The sequence below is a fragment of the Drosophila busckii genome, chromosome 3L (assembly GCF_011750605.1).
Source record: "Drosophila busckii strain San Diego stock center, stock number 13000-0081.31 chromosome 3L, ASM1175060v1, whole genome shotgun sequence".
NCBI classification, from domain to species: Eukaryota; Metazoa; Arthropoda; class Insecta; order Diptera; family Drosophilidae; genus Drosophila; species Drosophila busckii.
Window position 1 is genome coordinate 5,396,646 of NC_046606.1, and position 16,626 is coordinate 5,413,271.

General features: G+C 34.8%; 1 protein-coding gene across 10 annotated transcripts in view; it reads left to right on the plus strand.

The window, feature by feature from the left end:
- LOC108600045 (hepatic leukemia factor) overlaps nucleotides 1–6,120 on the plus strand; it is a 30,625-nt gene extending 24,505 nt beyond the window's left edge. The window contains exons 2-6 of one of the 10 annotated variants that reach the window (XM_033293840.1): nucleotides 3,023–3,064; nucleotides 4,397–4,542; nucleotides 4,863–5,088; nucleotides 5,569–5,810; nucleotides 5,931–6,099. In XM_033293840.1, coding sequence (XP_033149731.1) covers nucleotides 3,023–3,064; nucleotides 4,397–4,542; nucleotides 4,863–5,088; nucleotides 5,569–5,810; nucleotides 5,931–6,017 — 743 coding nt within the window. In that variant the 3' untranslated portion in view covers nucleotides 6,018–6,099. Of the gene's footprint in view, nucleotides 1–3,022; nucleotides 3,065–4,396; nucleotides 4,552–4,862; nucleotides 5,089–5,568; nucleotides 5,811–5,930 lie in introns of all 10 variants that reach the window. The other 9 variants (XM_033293839.1, XM_017987390.2, XM_033293843.1 and 6 more) reach the window with 9 other exon arrangements.
- The last annotated feature ends 10,506 nt before the right edge of the window (nucleotides 6,121–16,626 follow it).

Below are 16,626 nucleotides of genomic sequence, written 5' to 3' on the forward strand. Positions count from 1 at the left end.
GAGCACATACGGGCGTATACTTGATGCACATGCTTTATCATTGGCTCGTTTTTCACGACCAAGCGCGGTGGCAAGCAATCGTGGCAAGTTCCTTGCGTGCTGTTCTGACGCTGCGTGTCAAAATGGCAATTGCTCTCGTTGTTGTTGTGGTTGCTGCTGCTGCTGCCGTCACACACTCACCCAGATACGTGTTATGCCTGTTGCATTGCTTCAAGCTTTGCCAAAATGCAACGTATTACAGTTACTTCAATCAATGCAACAACAACAACAACGCGCAAACGGTAGCTGCTGCCGACAATGATTGCTGGCGGACAATTGCTGCTGCTGCTGCTGGTTGCTGTTGCGCAATCGCCGCCAAAAGCAACAGCAGCAAACAAAAACGTGCAGAATGCCGTTGCGCATTTAGAGCCTGGGTGCGAAAAAGATAGCAAACAAGCTTAAACCGTTTGTAGCACAATATAAAAATCAGTGAAAGTGGCCAACAGCAACACGCAGCAACACACGCGGCGTATGAGCAATTTTTTAATTGTTAACGGCTACACACGTCGCAGTCGCGCAGTGCCCGCAGTTTGTTGTGTTTATGTTTTAATTTGGCCGCCTCTGTGCGGCCACGCCCACTGCAGTGCGTGCCTGGCATGAGCTAGTCCAAGCTATTTGGGTTTCGGTGTCTATGGCTATGATTCAATTTCGTCTATTGGCTTCCTGACTTTTGGCTAATTAAGTGCACGCTTTTCACTTTGCCAACAAATTCAGGCTAATAGCGCAAGTCGCTGCCGCTCTCGCTCTCTTGTAATAATTAAATGTTGTTGTTGTTGGGGTGTGTCTTATATTTGTATTGCAAAATGTCGCCAAGTGTAAGAGAGAGAGATGGCATGCAGTTATTTTACGGTACTTTGGCATAATTTAGTGCTTAAGTGATGTTGTAATCAAAAGAAAGCGACAACTAACCGCATATGCTATTAAGAAAATTGGCAAGCATAGCTAATTACAATATTAAGTATACGCAGCAGTCAAAAATGAAAACCAAAAATGTAAAAGCTAAAACTAATGATGGCAGCATCAAAATCTATCTAACAAAATCTCAGTTTCAATTTCATTTGTTGTTTGCTAAGCAACCAGGAAATTAAAACACCAACAAATTTTCCCACACATAATTAATTTCACACAAACCAAAGCGCACAAAAAAAAAAACCAAGTACATAAATAAATAAAATACGTATAAAAAAAAAAAACTAAGAGCTATGCAAATAAGCAGCAATGCGGAATGAATGCAATGCACAATAGCAACAACAGCAACAGCAACAGACAACAATCGAAAGTGTTACACTTTCTGCACTTCAGCTAAAAGGCAAAAGCCATAAACGAGTGCCATGTAATAATACTACAAACGAGTAACAACAACAAGAGTAACAACAACAATATTGCAGTTAAAATTGCGCCATCGAAGCGACGCGACGCGACGCGACGCGACGCATGCGCAAACAGCGACGTTGACTGTAGCAGCGACGGCGACAGTTAGACAGGTGAAAGGGGCGGCAACAGCAACAGTTTGCATGTGTGTGTGTGTACTGTACTCGTAACTTGTATTTGTTGTTGCTTTAGTTGTCATTGCATAACTTTTATATTAAATTTGTTTCTTTTTAGTTGCATGCCATTTATAGCTGCAAGCTAAGAAAGTTTATAATAAATAAACTCAATATTATAGTTGCGCTCTCTCTCTCTCTTTCTCTCTCTCACTTGTTCTACGCTTGAGGTCAATGTCAAGTTCTTAGCTCACGTTTGTTCTACTTTAAGCGTTGTCTACGCCGCTCATTTGTTTGTATTTTCACAGCTTACAAACCAAACTGGTTTACAATTTTATGTTGAGCTTGTATTTTTTGATTTTTGGCTTGGCTTTTGTGCCTCCCTTTTTGTTGTTGCAGGGCTGCTTACTCTCACTTTCATTTCAATGCGCGTCTGTTGCAATTGTTGCTTTTAAGTTTAATTGCTACGAGGCGCATGTTATTGAAGATTAAGCGCACAGTAGCAGCTAAAATTATAAGTTAGTTAAACTTAACTTTTTATTTGATATATTGTAAACTATTTAAAATAAGCTGCGCACTCATTTAAATTGTCACATGTGTGCGCAATTTAATTTAAAAAAAAAAACAACGTATATAAGTGAAAGCTGCATTAAGATAATAATAATCATAAAAAAAAGTGAAGACCTACTATGGTCCACTAAAAATTGTGACCAACACAACAAAAGCAACAAGCGGGCCAAAGGCCAGCGAATAATCATAACAATATTAATAATAACAGTCACACACACAAGCGCGCAAAATTATGCACAAAAAATTAAATTAAACAAGACGCGTTTTCACCCGAGACACAATAAATTTGTTGTCGTAGGCCCGTGCGTTGCTATAAATATATAAAATATAAATATTATGCGCTCAGCATTTCTAATGAAAGTCAGACAACGGAAACGCGCAAACTACTCAACCAAAATTTATGCAAATTATTTTAATTACAAATGAGAAACTTTGAAAAGACAACAAAAATATAAAAGCCCATAAAAAAGTGCGAGCGCCTGCAAATGACGCATTTTGGGTTTTTGGGCAGTGGCCCGAAAATAAAATCAACAACAATAACAATGGGGACAGTTGACCCACTTAAATTGGCAAGAGAGAAACTGTAACTGAAACTGAAACCAAAAGCCAGCCCCAGCCGGCTTGACTTAAGTCATCGCTGGCTGCTGCGTCTGCTTTTGTTTCTGAGTCTAAAAATAAGCCCAGATTCCTTATGTGTTATCAGTGAAAGTGAGAAGACAAATAAATAAGTAAAAGCGCTGCTTAACTTTAACTTTAGTTGAGAATTTCTTGCAGTTCCATTACTTCCATTTGCTTGCGTTGCATCTTTGTCTTGCTCCTTTTGCTTGCCTTGTTTGTTTCGTTTTCATTTTTGTTGCAACACACACTCTGATTTATTTCTATTTGCACAATTCTCTATTTTGTTTTTTCAATTTCTTCTCGTCTTACAGGCAGGAAATCTCCATTTTTGGGTTTCATTTGCAAAGCAAACGGTAATTTTCTTTATAATTTGTCAGCCTGCGCTGATTTAATTTGTTTGTGCTTTTGTTTGTCTTTGCTTTTGTTACTAAATGAAAATGTATTGAATATTATTTTCTTGGAATTGTACGCTTAACCTTTTGCCGCTGCTGCTGTCCATTTATCATCTGCTACTTTCATCGCCGCCAACTGCATTCGTGACAAAGCTCAAAGCATCAGTTAAGATGCCAGGCCAACACTTTGGTTAATTAAAAAGCTGCATACGAAAATAAAAGCGTTGCGCATACGCCGTGTGTGCATGCATTGCATGTAGATTTGCAAGTCCTAATTTCTTGCAACAAACACTTGGCGCACACTTTTCACTTAACAAACAACGGCGCAAAGAAAAATTGCAAAATATTACTTCACCACAGACCAGAAACGTGGACGTCACCGCAACATGGCATAAAATTTCGCAATAGTTGGTAATGCAGCAACAATATTGCTGCTGCTGAAGATAGCAACAGAAGCAACAACAACAACAACAAAAAGTTCGCAAATGAAAGTGAGAGTGAATAAGAAAGCGGAAACTAATGCGAGCGAAAACGAAAAACCAAAAAAAAACCGACAAAATAAAACTGGTTTGGTTTGCTGGCCCGATCGACGAAGCTTGCGGCAAACTCGTTTCTGTGAAATGTGCAAGAAATCAAAGAGCAGCAGCAGCCACAATCACAGTTGGCGTCGCAGCTGGCAGCGCAGTCAACTGCACGCTCAGCTGCGCCTGCGCAGCGACAAAGCTTTTTATGCTTTTGAGTGAATCGCGATAAAAATCTGTTTGAAAGCTGAAATTTCACTTTCGCTTTTAGCTGATTGCGCTCTACGCTTCCTCTTTTTGGTCAGTCTGTCTGTTCGTCCGTCTGTCGCTCTGTCTGTTTGTTTGCTTGTTCGCTTTACATTTATTTGTTTGCATGCGGAAATTGTTGCAATTTTTAAATTGAGTTGGTAGCATCGGATTATTAGTTATAGCAACACGCAATTGACCCACTTTACTAACTGAAGAGCAGACGCAGTTGCCAAGTTCTTGTCACTTGATAATAGTTAGACAAGTGCGGTCTATAATAAATATAGATAAAGTTTGGTTATTGATATAAATTCTGTGCAAAGCAAATGCGGAAATACCTTTAACAAATTTGTTAACTATTTTACAATTTACAGCACGTTATTCATATTTACAGAAAATCAACTAATACGCTTATCAGCAAGTCAGCAGTCAGTCGTCTGGCGTCGTCTATATAGACTTTATTACTCATGTCTAGCACTTGAAAAGTATGCGTATTAATTTTTTATATTTTTTTTTTGTATTGCAGGCAAATCCACATCGAATAGCAAAGAAATTATATGCCCCGATGACAAATACAAGGAGGAGGGCGACATTTGGAATGTTGAGGCGCAAACGGCATTTCTCGGTCCCAATTTGTGGGACAAGACCTTGCCCTACGATGCTGACCTCAAGGTAACACAAGTTAGTATCATTTCATCGCTGCGTAGTGGCTGCGTTTATCTTTATTAAACCCACCCCCCAACCCCAACCCACAAGCAACTTGCCAACACACACACACACTTACAGTCAATACCAAGCCACTTAGTAACTAAAATAATTTGCTTACTTAGTGCGAGAATTGTATTCTCATCATAAACTGTGTATTAACTAATTTTAATGTTGCAAAAATTATTTATTAAAATGGAATTGATTTGTTCTTGGCTGTTGCTGTTGACATTTTGCGCGCTCTGTGCATTTGCATTTATTTAATTTTTTTTTTTTTCTGTGTGCAGTATGCGGACTTGGATGAATTCTTGTCGGAGAATAATATACCCGATGGCTTGCCCGGCACTCATTTGGGACACTCAAGTGGTCTGGGCCATCGCTCCGATTCGCTGAGTCATGCAGCGGGTCTGTCACTAGGACTCGGGCATATAACAACAAAGCGCGAGCGATCGCCATCGCCATCGGATTGCATTAGTCCCGATACGCTAAATCCGCCATCGCCGGCCGAATCAAGTGAGTACGCGTAGTCTTCGCCAGTGTGTGTGTGTGAGAGAGAGAGAGAGAGAGTGATCGTTTGATATTTTGTAATATTTTTCTTTACTTTTTTAACACAATTGGAATGGACATTGCGCCTATTTAACTTTGTTTACTATTTTACATATTTATGTATATACATGATGATTTATATTTTATTTTTTATCTAGCGCGTATATCCACTCCTTAGACTAAAAATAAAATATAAATTTAAACGCGGGAGAAATGTTATTGCTCATGTCTTATCAAATGCTAAATGTTAAAGGCTGAATTCCAATTGTGCAATTTGCAAAAGAACTAAAAAAAAATCTATTTCAACTAGTCACATATAATTTTGTTATGTTAGTTTTCTCAACTTCTTTTTCGTTGTCTTCATTTTCTTTTTTGTGCTCGATTCTTATGATTTTAAGCACGAACAGTCTGTGAAACATTGTTAACATTTAGTATTTGATATTCCAGCATTTTCATTCGCATCATCGGGGCGTGACTTTGATCCGCGCACCCGAGCCTTCTCCGATGAAGAGCTCAAACCGCAGCCGATGATTAAAAAGTCACGCAAACAATTTGTTCCAGATGAGCTCAAGGACGACAAGTACTGGGCGCGCCGACGAAAGAATAACATAGCGGCCAAGCGATCCCGTGATGCGCGCCGCCAAAAGGAGAATCAGATTGCAATGCGTGCACGCTACTTGGAAAAGGAAGTGAGTAGAGAGAGAGAGAGGAATAGAGAGAAAGGCAGAGGCCTCTATCTATCTATCGAAGTATCTAGCTAGGCTTTCACTTTCTAACTCTCGAGACTAACTTTATGCTTTTGCTTATAGAACGCAACACTACATCAGGAGGTTGAGCAGCTTAAACAGGAGAACATGGACTTGCGTGCGCGTCTATCGAAATTCCAGGATGTGTAATGAAAATATATATAAAAGTGACTTGGCGATACCACAACAACAATTATATTATAATATATTAATAATAATTTACATAACGATAACTTTTAGTAAACAGACATGAAAACACTATACTATAAAAACAATATATATATATACATATATATACACATATATACAATAATATATATATATATATGGCTACTTATAAATAAAAGTTAAAATATTTAAAGTAAGCAAATCTTAACACACACACACACACACACACATACACATACACTGCTAATGGGCATTAATATTGTGAGCAGTGCATATTTATTTTAAACTTAAAGTCAATCTAAATGGAAATTAGCTAACTTAAACAAACTAAAAATGCAAAAAAGTAAAAAGAAGAAACTTTTAGTGTAGTTTAGCTTGCAAGAAACCGCAGCTGATATCAATCGATATTTCGATATCGATAAATCGAAAGCGCAGCTACGTCAAATATTCTTCACCTTTTGTTAGCATAAAAAGCCCGAACTCTTTACTCTTTACTCTACAATTAAATCTAAACCTGAACCATAAGCCTAAAGTTGTTAATTTTTATAACTAGCGTGTTTTGTTATTAGTTTTTAATAAACGAAAGAAAATCAGTTAAACTTTGAGACATATTCTTCCTGCACATTTCAATTATTTGTTTTAAATGCTCGTTAAGTTTCTTTAGTTATACATTTTTCTTTATTCTTTTACTTTTTACCACCACCACAACAACAACAACAAAGTGTAAATAATTTCGCCTAATTTGGCAGCATATAAAAAAAAACCCAAAAAAATTTAAAAACCAATTAGAGATGAGCAAAGAACTTCCCTCCTCAGTTGCCTACATGCCAGGCAGCTGTTAGTTTAAGAGAGCTATGATTTTTATATATAAAATACCTATAAACATATACATATGTGTATAACAAAATTCACAATAAGCTATGTATGTAACCAATACAAACAAACTATTATTTTATAGTTTTTGTTATTTGTGGATAACTAAAAAGGGCTAGAGAGAAATCTATGCGCCTATATTAGACACAAGCTTTTTCTATATCTATAACTACGACTAACACACTACCCAGCAAACAAAACAAATTGATCAGTCTATGTTTCACACTATCCTACTATGCGCTGTATATATTTTTATTACAGCCCCCCCAATTCAATTTCTAAAACAAAATTTGTTTGGTGTGATTTGCAAAAGATCTTAAACTTATTATGATTATGTTTATGTTTATAATTATATTATTACCTAATTTTACTGTTTACAGTTTTAGTTAAGTTTGTTTAAACCTTTTGTTGTAAGCCACACACATTTACACACACACACAGTAGAGGACAAACAATAATTTTTTTAAATTCATTTTAAAATTTTATTCAAAACTTTATTTTCAAATCTATGTTTAAGAACTGCTTACAAAAAAAATTTCATTAAGTTTTTATTTATTTTATATGGAAATTGTGCAACAAAAGATATCGAAAAAATATAATTGATGATAGCAAGAACAAGAGCAAGCCAACAATTGTGTTATAATAAAAGTTTAAGCGTTGCTTTCAAATATTAAAAAAAAAAAAAACAAAAACATTGTTTTGGTTCTATTATTTGTATCCTCTCCTCCTATAACAACAACAACAACAACAACACATAACTAGTAAACAATGCAAGGATCTCACAGCAAGTACAGTTCAGCCGAATTTGCCATGCAAAAGTAAAAGTAAAAGTAAAAGAAAATTACTTCTATATACAAAACCGAAACTAACCCTAACGATAAATAAATTACCATTTGTAGTTAAAACTAACATATATCATATTATAGCTAACTACTAGAGGTTTATCCACACACACACACACACACATATAAAGAGATGTTGTTGGCATCTTTTCAATTGTATAAGAATTTTTGCATAAAGGAAACCCTTACCACATGCCCCTCAAACAAAACAAAACAAACAAAACCTAACCTAACCTAACCTAAAAGCCTTTTGCACTGCTATGAAACCACCTAGAGAAAATAACAAAACGAACGAACATAACTCTTATACTGTCTTAAAAATTTATCAAATGCAAGTTGAGCATATATTTGAGCTTCGGTTGTTTCTTTTTTAAAATGTAAACACACAGTGAACTTGAAATATACGATAACTATAATGATTACGATATCGATTAATAATAAATAGCGTAGTTATGCCTAGGCACGCTATAACGGTTTATAACGGTATGAGAAAGCAATCGCTACATATTTGTATAAAAAATATTTAAGCAAAATTACAATTCAAATGCGAATTCGATATATTCGTGTTATATATTTATATAAGTGATCAAATTGCGCATATAGGTGAAAGCAAAATAAAAAATGAAAATTGTGTTATATATGCCAAGTGTGACCCTAACAGCCAGCCACACATAACTATCCCTGAACAGCAGTTAGAGTTAAGCCTAAGCTATTGGTATTTCTAAAACTTAAGTTTTGTATTTAACAACGCATATAAAGAAACATATTTGTTTAGTATACTTTAGTTTATTTCCGTAGTTTTTAGTGGCTTTTACTTTATTTTGTAGACACTTTGTTTGCTAGCAATTTTGTTGACTTTTAATAAAATTATAAACAAATTACTATAATTTTCTATTTATTTATGCAAGCACAGAGAGTTGTGCATTAAATGTTGAAACATTTTTTTTTTTTTCTTTATACACAGCTTCCTTTGGGCTGAGCTTTGGGTCGCCTTGCAACAACAAACAGAAAATATTTAGCAAGCTCACAAAATATATACATACAATATGAATTAAATAATTTTAAATATTATACACAACGAGTTTGTTGTAGCATTTCATTTGATTTGTTAGTGATTGAGAAATTAGTTTTCTGATTTTATATAGTTATATATACTTACGTATTAAAAACAAAATTCTGATAAGAATGTTCCGTAACAAAACGTAGACTTTAGCAACAACAAAAGACGATAAAACTGCAAGTAAACAAAAAGAATATTGTACACTTTTGTTAAGTAATTTAATAATTAACGAAATATATATATATATAAATATATACATTTATTATTATATACAAGCATACAGCATAATATTTAACAGTACAGTACAGCATGTTATAAATTTAAAGAATATTATTAGTTAAAGTACATATATGAAAAATGCTAAATTTTGTAGATAAATTTAATATTGTACAAGTAGTTGAATGATTTTTTACAAAGTACATATATATTATTATATAGTATATATATATAACCACATAGAGCAATGGAGCTAATCGTAGGCAGGGCTATAAATAGTAACTAAAGACACAAATTGTTGCAGTGCAAAATAAAATGGTAATGATATAAATCTAATGCTAACGTATGATCTATGTAGTAAGTATATAGCAAGGTATAAGCCAAGCCTAAAGCAAGCTGTAATACAAAAAGATAATGTAGATGAGAACAAGAAGAAGCAGCAGCAGTGAGTAGTAGCTATAGCTACTTAGCAGCAAGTCAAGTACAGTTTAAGTATATGCAGCATGCTGAGTGTTTTTAGTATTTAAGCAACAAATTGTGGCAGTGTCGGCAAATGCGAAACATATTATTTATAATACTTATACATACTTATACATATATATATATTATACATATATATACTATATTCTTACATATTTAATGAAGACAAAACGTTGTTGAATTTTAAAATCAATAAAAAGAACACCTAAAAATTAAAATAAAATAAAATCAATTGTAGACGAAAAAAATAAAGAAAATCATAAAAAAAATTGTTAGTTGTTGCAAACAAAAGCTAAAAACCAGTAAAACATAAATGTAAACAAAATATTAATAAAAACAGACACTCATCTGCGTTTTAGAGCCTTTATATTATATTTTGAGATATTTGCAATGGAAACGTATGCAAAGAATTTTATATGAAATACATAAAATGAAAAAAAAAAATTATATATAAACCAAACGAAAAGATTAAAGCTAAGTAAGGCGTTTGTATTAGTGCAAAGGCAAAGCAAAAACTCAAACTAAATTCGCTTGCAAACGGCATAAATTAAATAAACACTGCGCATAGTTGTTGTTGGCAGCATAAAGTAAAAAAAAGATTTACATTTAAATTCAATTAAAGAAAACTTAAGTAAAAAGCCTATGCAAGGACACTAACATGTACCTAGATATATATACAAAACCAAAAAAAAACCAAAAACAAAACTTAAAGCAATTAAAATGCAAAACAAACTAAACGTAAAGGTAAAAACGAACACAAACAAAAATGCTGCAGATATATGTATTAGTTTTATTTTAATGTTGAACTAACGTATGTATTTCTTTAAACACTTTTGTAACTCGCTTAATTTCTAAGTTAAACTTAATTTATACCAAGAGTAATTCCATTGCAATCTAAATTGGTTTCTATAATACTTGTGTTGCTTTTTAGTTCCTTGAAAAGGAAGACAACAATAAAAAATAAAACAGCTTAAGTATATACTGTGAAAATCAAGCTAATTTAAAAACCAATAAGTATATATTTATAGGCATATTTAACGATGGCATTATTTGAAGGCGTCTGAAAAAAAAACAAAAACCAAAACAAACAAATAATATACTATGTTTTAAATTGAAACTGCAAAAACAATAAAGGTTTAGATACAAATTTTGAAATGATATAAAAGCATTTTATGCTGACTTTTATTTCAACAGATTTCCAACAATCAAATGCTTGCATACTTTTGGTATGATTTAGAAATGGATGGGCAGCTCATGTAAGTATGCAATGAATTTAAGTGAATGAATGAATTAGCAGCAGCTGAACGTCGTTTTCAAAAACTTCCCGCCCAGAGTTATTTTTAGAATTAAGTGAGTCCTAATTGGAAGTTAGTGGACTGCATTGGCTATAAGCCTTGAGATCTTATCAATACTCACTTAATAGTAACGTATACGCATTTTGAATCAATTTGCAATACACTTTACATAATAAACGTAAATAAAATATAAAAATGTTTTGCCTTAATAGTATGAATTTAATTTATTTATTAAGACATAACATTTGCTTATAATAATTTGAATTTATTTATTTATTATGATCATAAATAAAATGATAATATTTAGTTCAATAACATTTTTGCAGACAGTTTGTGTGTATTTCCTCATATTTTTCCAATGCAAATGCAAAAAGAAAAAACAACTATGCCTTAATTTCCGTCGATTAACAACAAAAAGAGACGAGAGTGCTGCATAATGATTAAAGCAACACTTCCTATAAAAAGCATAATGTAAACGTGCGTGGTCAATGTTGCAACAAATGCCAACAATGTTAACACATGCGCTATGCGAACGAACGAACACACACGCATACATATGGTTACCATATGCAGTATGTAATTACGTATAAACTCAACAAGACGCAACAAATTACCAAATTACGAAAACGACAGCAGCAGCAGCAGCAGCTACTTAAAACAAACGTAAACAACAACAGCAAATGCTAAAACTGGAATTATTTACAGCCACGTTCATTGCTTGAACTTGAGCTTGAAATACGAGCGCTAGTGCTAGAGAGAAAGAGCGAGAGAGTGAGTGAGAGACAGCGTGTGTAAGAGCTGGACATGGGAGAGTGCGCAACGATGGTTTTATCTCAGCTTAGTTTGCAGCTGCTCTCTTCCGCTTTTTTTTGTTTTTTGCTGTCGATCAGCAAATGAGGTCAACGCGTCGCATACGTAATGTGCGTTAAATGACAAAAATATAAGAAGCAACACTTATGAAATCAAAATGGCAAATGGGAAGTGATTATCAATGAATTGAGTGAGCGATCATATTACCCGACATTTCCTTTAAGATTTGCGCAAAAGTTTAACGTGAATAATTATATCATAGTTAATACATTTTATTTATGTTTAAAGGTTTGGCATTGTTGACATTTGAACTGAGCTCTTATCAGTCGCAATTCTTAATAAAATAAAACATTTTAATCAAGCATCAATTGCGAGTAGACTATTGACTATTGTCCTTAGGTAATATTGTGAGAGTATCTTGGAAGCTGCTCATGTTATCTCTGGTATTACTAATATTGTTATTTTTCGATATTTAAATGGACTTTGATATCCAATGCATTTAAATTGGATTCCTGAATCTATTTTCAAAATTTGTTAAATATTCAAATAAATAGTTGAAAGAAATTAGCATTATTTTTTACCATTACTATTTTTCTTTCTTAATCTAGCAACTATATATGATTTTTGCACACACAATCACAAATATTTATTGGCTGCCAAAAATGTAAGCGTCATTTTATTTGACAGTTGACGTTTTGCCGGCTAAAAATCATCTCAAGCAGCAACAGCAAGCCAAAGAGAGAGAGACAGCGATAGAAAGAGAGAGAGACGTCAACTGATGACGCAATGCTAAGTATTGTAGGCAGACATTAAGAGAGCAATGACATAATAGCTGCCCCTAAGAGCGCGCAACAAAAAAGAGAGCGACACACACACACACACGCATACAGACCGAGAGCGTGAGAGAGTGTGCTCGCTCAGTCGCATTAAAAAAATTTGTTTTGTACAATTCAAGTCGTTGGCCAGGTTCATTTGCTGACGAACAGCGGCCGTGGCAAGTACAGCAAAAAGCGTTGCAAAAATCTTTGAAAAAGCAAAAAAAAATTAAATAAAAACGGCGCAAAGGCCCCAAGGCACGTTTGCCTTACGACACAACAGCGACAGCAACAACAACAACAACAACAACAACAACAACGTTCGTCGCGTAACCGTAACGTAACGCGTATTACAAAACAAAAACAAAAACAAGAGAAGAGCAAAGCGCAAAAGTTGCTGTAATTTAACGCAACAAAATAAATGTTTAATAAATTTAACAAAGTGCAAGTGTTTATTGTGCAGATGCGTATAAATTTGAAAATTGAGAAATAATATTCGGGGCCAGACGAGTGCTCGACGCTTGCCTCAGAGGCTAAACCACGTCTGTGAGTTACGTAAAGCCAAAGCGCCTTTAACGCTCAACGGTTCTTATAAAACAAAAATAAAAATATAAAAAACAAATAGCAACAGCACATGCTGCTGTGGCCATAAAATAAATATATACGCACATATATAAAAATATAAAATTCAACAAAAAAAAAAAAAATAAATTAGGCTCACACATTTTATAAATTAAAGTTTTCGCAGCAGTGTTTATTGTTGTTGGCGCTCTCAGCAACAGAAACTGAAACAACAACAACAACGCGTGTGTGGCAATCAAGATTTTTGACATCGAAGAAGAATATTATTAAGAGTGCGAGCGCCAGCAGCGTCAGTGTGTGCGTAATTCTCGCGCTAGCGCGTGTGTGTGTGTGTGCGCGCAATACTAAACTCACACACACACACACGTACGTCTAGTTGGAGGCGCGGTCGCCCACAAGCAGCAGCAGCAGCAGCAGCAGCAGCGACAGGTATAAATTCAAAGAGAGTGACAGCTAAGCTAAGAGCGCGAGCGCGAGAGTGTGAGCGAGTGAGAGAGGCCGCGCGCACGCCTAAGAGCTGTTACGACATCAGCAGACTGTATGCAGCTGTGTGTGTGCGTGTGTGTTTGTATGCAATGTGAATGAACGCCAAGCTCTCAACAAAATTGCATTTTGTGCTCTTTTGTGTGTGCAGTGGGGAAAAACTAAACTCTGTGTCTGTTGTTGTGATTTTTTTTTCTTCTTGTGCGCTTCTGCGAATTTGTTTGTGAAAACAAATAACGTTGTTGGGCATTAGGGAAAACTATAGCGGTGGGTGGGTGGGGGGTGCGCTTTGCTTACGTGTTGCCATATTTTTAAAGGCATTACTAAGCGGTTTTTTGCTTGCAACGCAGCCTCAGCCTCAGCCTCAGCCTTTCAGACTGTTTTGTTTCGCTTTTGTAATTTCTATTTAATTTGTGTTAAAAACAAGCTGCAGTTATGTAAATAATTGTGACTAATAATTCTTGACATTTGTTGTTGACAAGAAGCAAATAAATTCAAATTATAATTCAAGTTTTTAGTCTTACGCAATATTTAAAGCCACAGCAATTTATTATCTCAAGCTTTTAGCAACGTTTTATTATAAGCACAACAACAATTTATTATAAAAAACACATTTTAGCAACGTTTTATTATGTAGCCAAGCATTACATAAGTTTTTTTATATTTTTTAGTTGCTATGCGCACACAGCGCATTATTAAATAATCTTTGAACTTTTTATGCATAAATTGACTGTTTAGCAATAAGCACTTGTCAAATTAACACACGCACACACACACACACAGTGTGACCCCTGCCTCTTCTTCTTGCTGCATGCTACACGCCCCAATTGCCGGCGTGTTGCAGTTTACGTGACGCCTGCAGCTTCGCGTTTCGTTACTGCTGACGTTGACATTACGACACGCGACGCATTATGCGATACGACAACGACAACAACAACAACGGCCTACAAACTGTTAAACTATTCGACCTTTTTGCTTTTGAGTCAACTGCAAACTTTGTGTGTTGACTTCCTACGTTATTATGTTGCTTAAAAAAAAACAATAACAATTCCAAAGAGTAGTTATGACTAATGCACTGCAGTAAATAAAAAACAGTCTAGCTTGTCTGTTATACAATCCAAAGCAACACGCCAGCGAGCTAAAAACAATTAGTCAGAATTTGCATTTACTTATACGTAAGCAATGCCAAAGAAATAAATCAAAAGTCGTTTCAAAATCTATAAAAGCGCTAATCAAGCAACTAATCACACACTATGTTTATAAAAATGTATAACCATATCTTAAGTTATTACCAACGTTCTAGATTCTCGCAGTTGGGGACAGATTCGCTGCATTACTTGGGGCCTGGGGTAGCTTATTAGCTTATTATTTGTTATGGGCCATGTTTATCGTCATCACCTACAAAAGTCATAAAATGTACTATAAACATATAAAAAACAACAACAAATGAAACGCCAATAAAGCAAATATCAAAGCAGAAATCACACACACACACACAACAGCGAGTCAAAGACTATGAGAAAATTGTATAATAAGTTCAGTTCAAGTGATTTCATAACACTTTGCGTATAAAATTATGTGCCTCAATATAGATGCTTATGCATGTTTAATTTGTTTATATGTATATCGAATAGCAATCGTAGCAATTATGTAAGTTGATTAGGCCCAAATACAAACACACATAGAGTGGGGAGTGGGGGGCGACACACACTTGTGGCGCTTTGAGCAAAACCAATTGAGGCAAAAGTTGAAAACTTATTTGCATTTGACATTGCATTTCATGGCGATTATTTGCCATCACCCACAACAATTGGCTTAAGTAATAAAACTAGCTGACTTGACGTTGCTTTTTAAGTAACTGAGGCATACGCTAGTTAGATGCCCTGTAAAGTCAAAGCCAGTTCAAAGCAATCAAAACAAAATAACACTTATAAAAAAATTGCATTAACGTTTAATTTTGATTACAATATAAAATGAAAACTTTTATTTGTGTAGCGCAGTCAAATAATTATATGTAAAACTCTTGTAAGCGATAAATAACTTGCTTCATATCTAGGGTATGGCATATATATAACAAAATAGTTTGGCTTTGTAATTGGTTTTTATCGCTGTCTCGCTCTCACTTTATCACTCCAGCGCTATCTTCGTTGCAGTCTTACTGTCTTCGCGTCAGAATATTGTCGCCATTGGCTGCCATGTTGTCTGACGACGACGACGACAACAACGATAAATGCAATCGCAAGTTGCGATTGACATTGCGTAATATAGAGCTATGAACAAGCAGCCAACATAGCAATAATAACAATAATAATAAAACTCAAATACTTGTATGTTTGCATATATCAACGCAACAGGAACAATAACAAAGCTACACATATTTGCAGTTCATTTAGAAACGTTTATCAGCAGCGCTGGTTGTTACATTATGCAATTACATGGCCATATAAGCCGAGAGCGAGACAGCAACTGAGAAAGGGAGAGAGCGCAGCGATTACAGTTAGATACACGTGTAGTTTGTTATATGAGTCGTATACATAATTTTTTGTACTTACGCAAAGCCTTTTTAGAATTGTGTATAACTGAAAGTTGTTTGCCAACTTTTACCCTCAACTGCGTCACACACACACACACACATACACACACATAGTAGCTCGCTCTCTTGCTTTTTTATATGCATAACGCTCCAGCTCTATAGATACAGATTACAGCCTTTATATAGATATGTGATGAAATAAAAAGTGCAATCAAGTGTTTCCTGCTTTACAGTCTGCGAAGGTCGCAAATATAGAATCGACATGTAATTGTTTATAATACTTTGAGTCGTGCATATGCAATACACGCATAAGTTGATTATACAATTGACAGAGCTTTAGATTGCTCAAGTTAAAAATAAAGAGCAGTCAAAAATAGTATGCAACCCCCACCCCTTTTGATATTACTTGCCACACATTTTATTGGTTGCCTGTTGCATGTGCAGCGCAGCTCGAAATCAATGTAAAGCCATAAATCTACTAAAATTAGCACAACAGACAGCATTGTCGCTTTTAATTGAATAGTTTATGCTTTCAGCAACAATGTAAATTGTAAATTGTAAATTGTAAATTGTTGTTTTCTTTATTATGTCTAGCATATTTG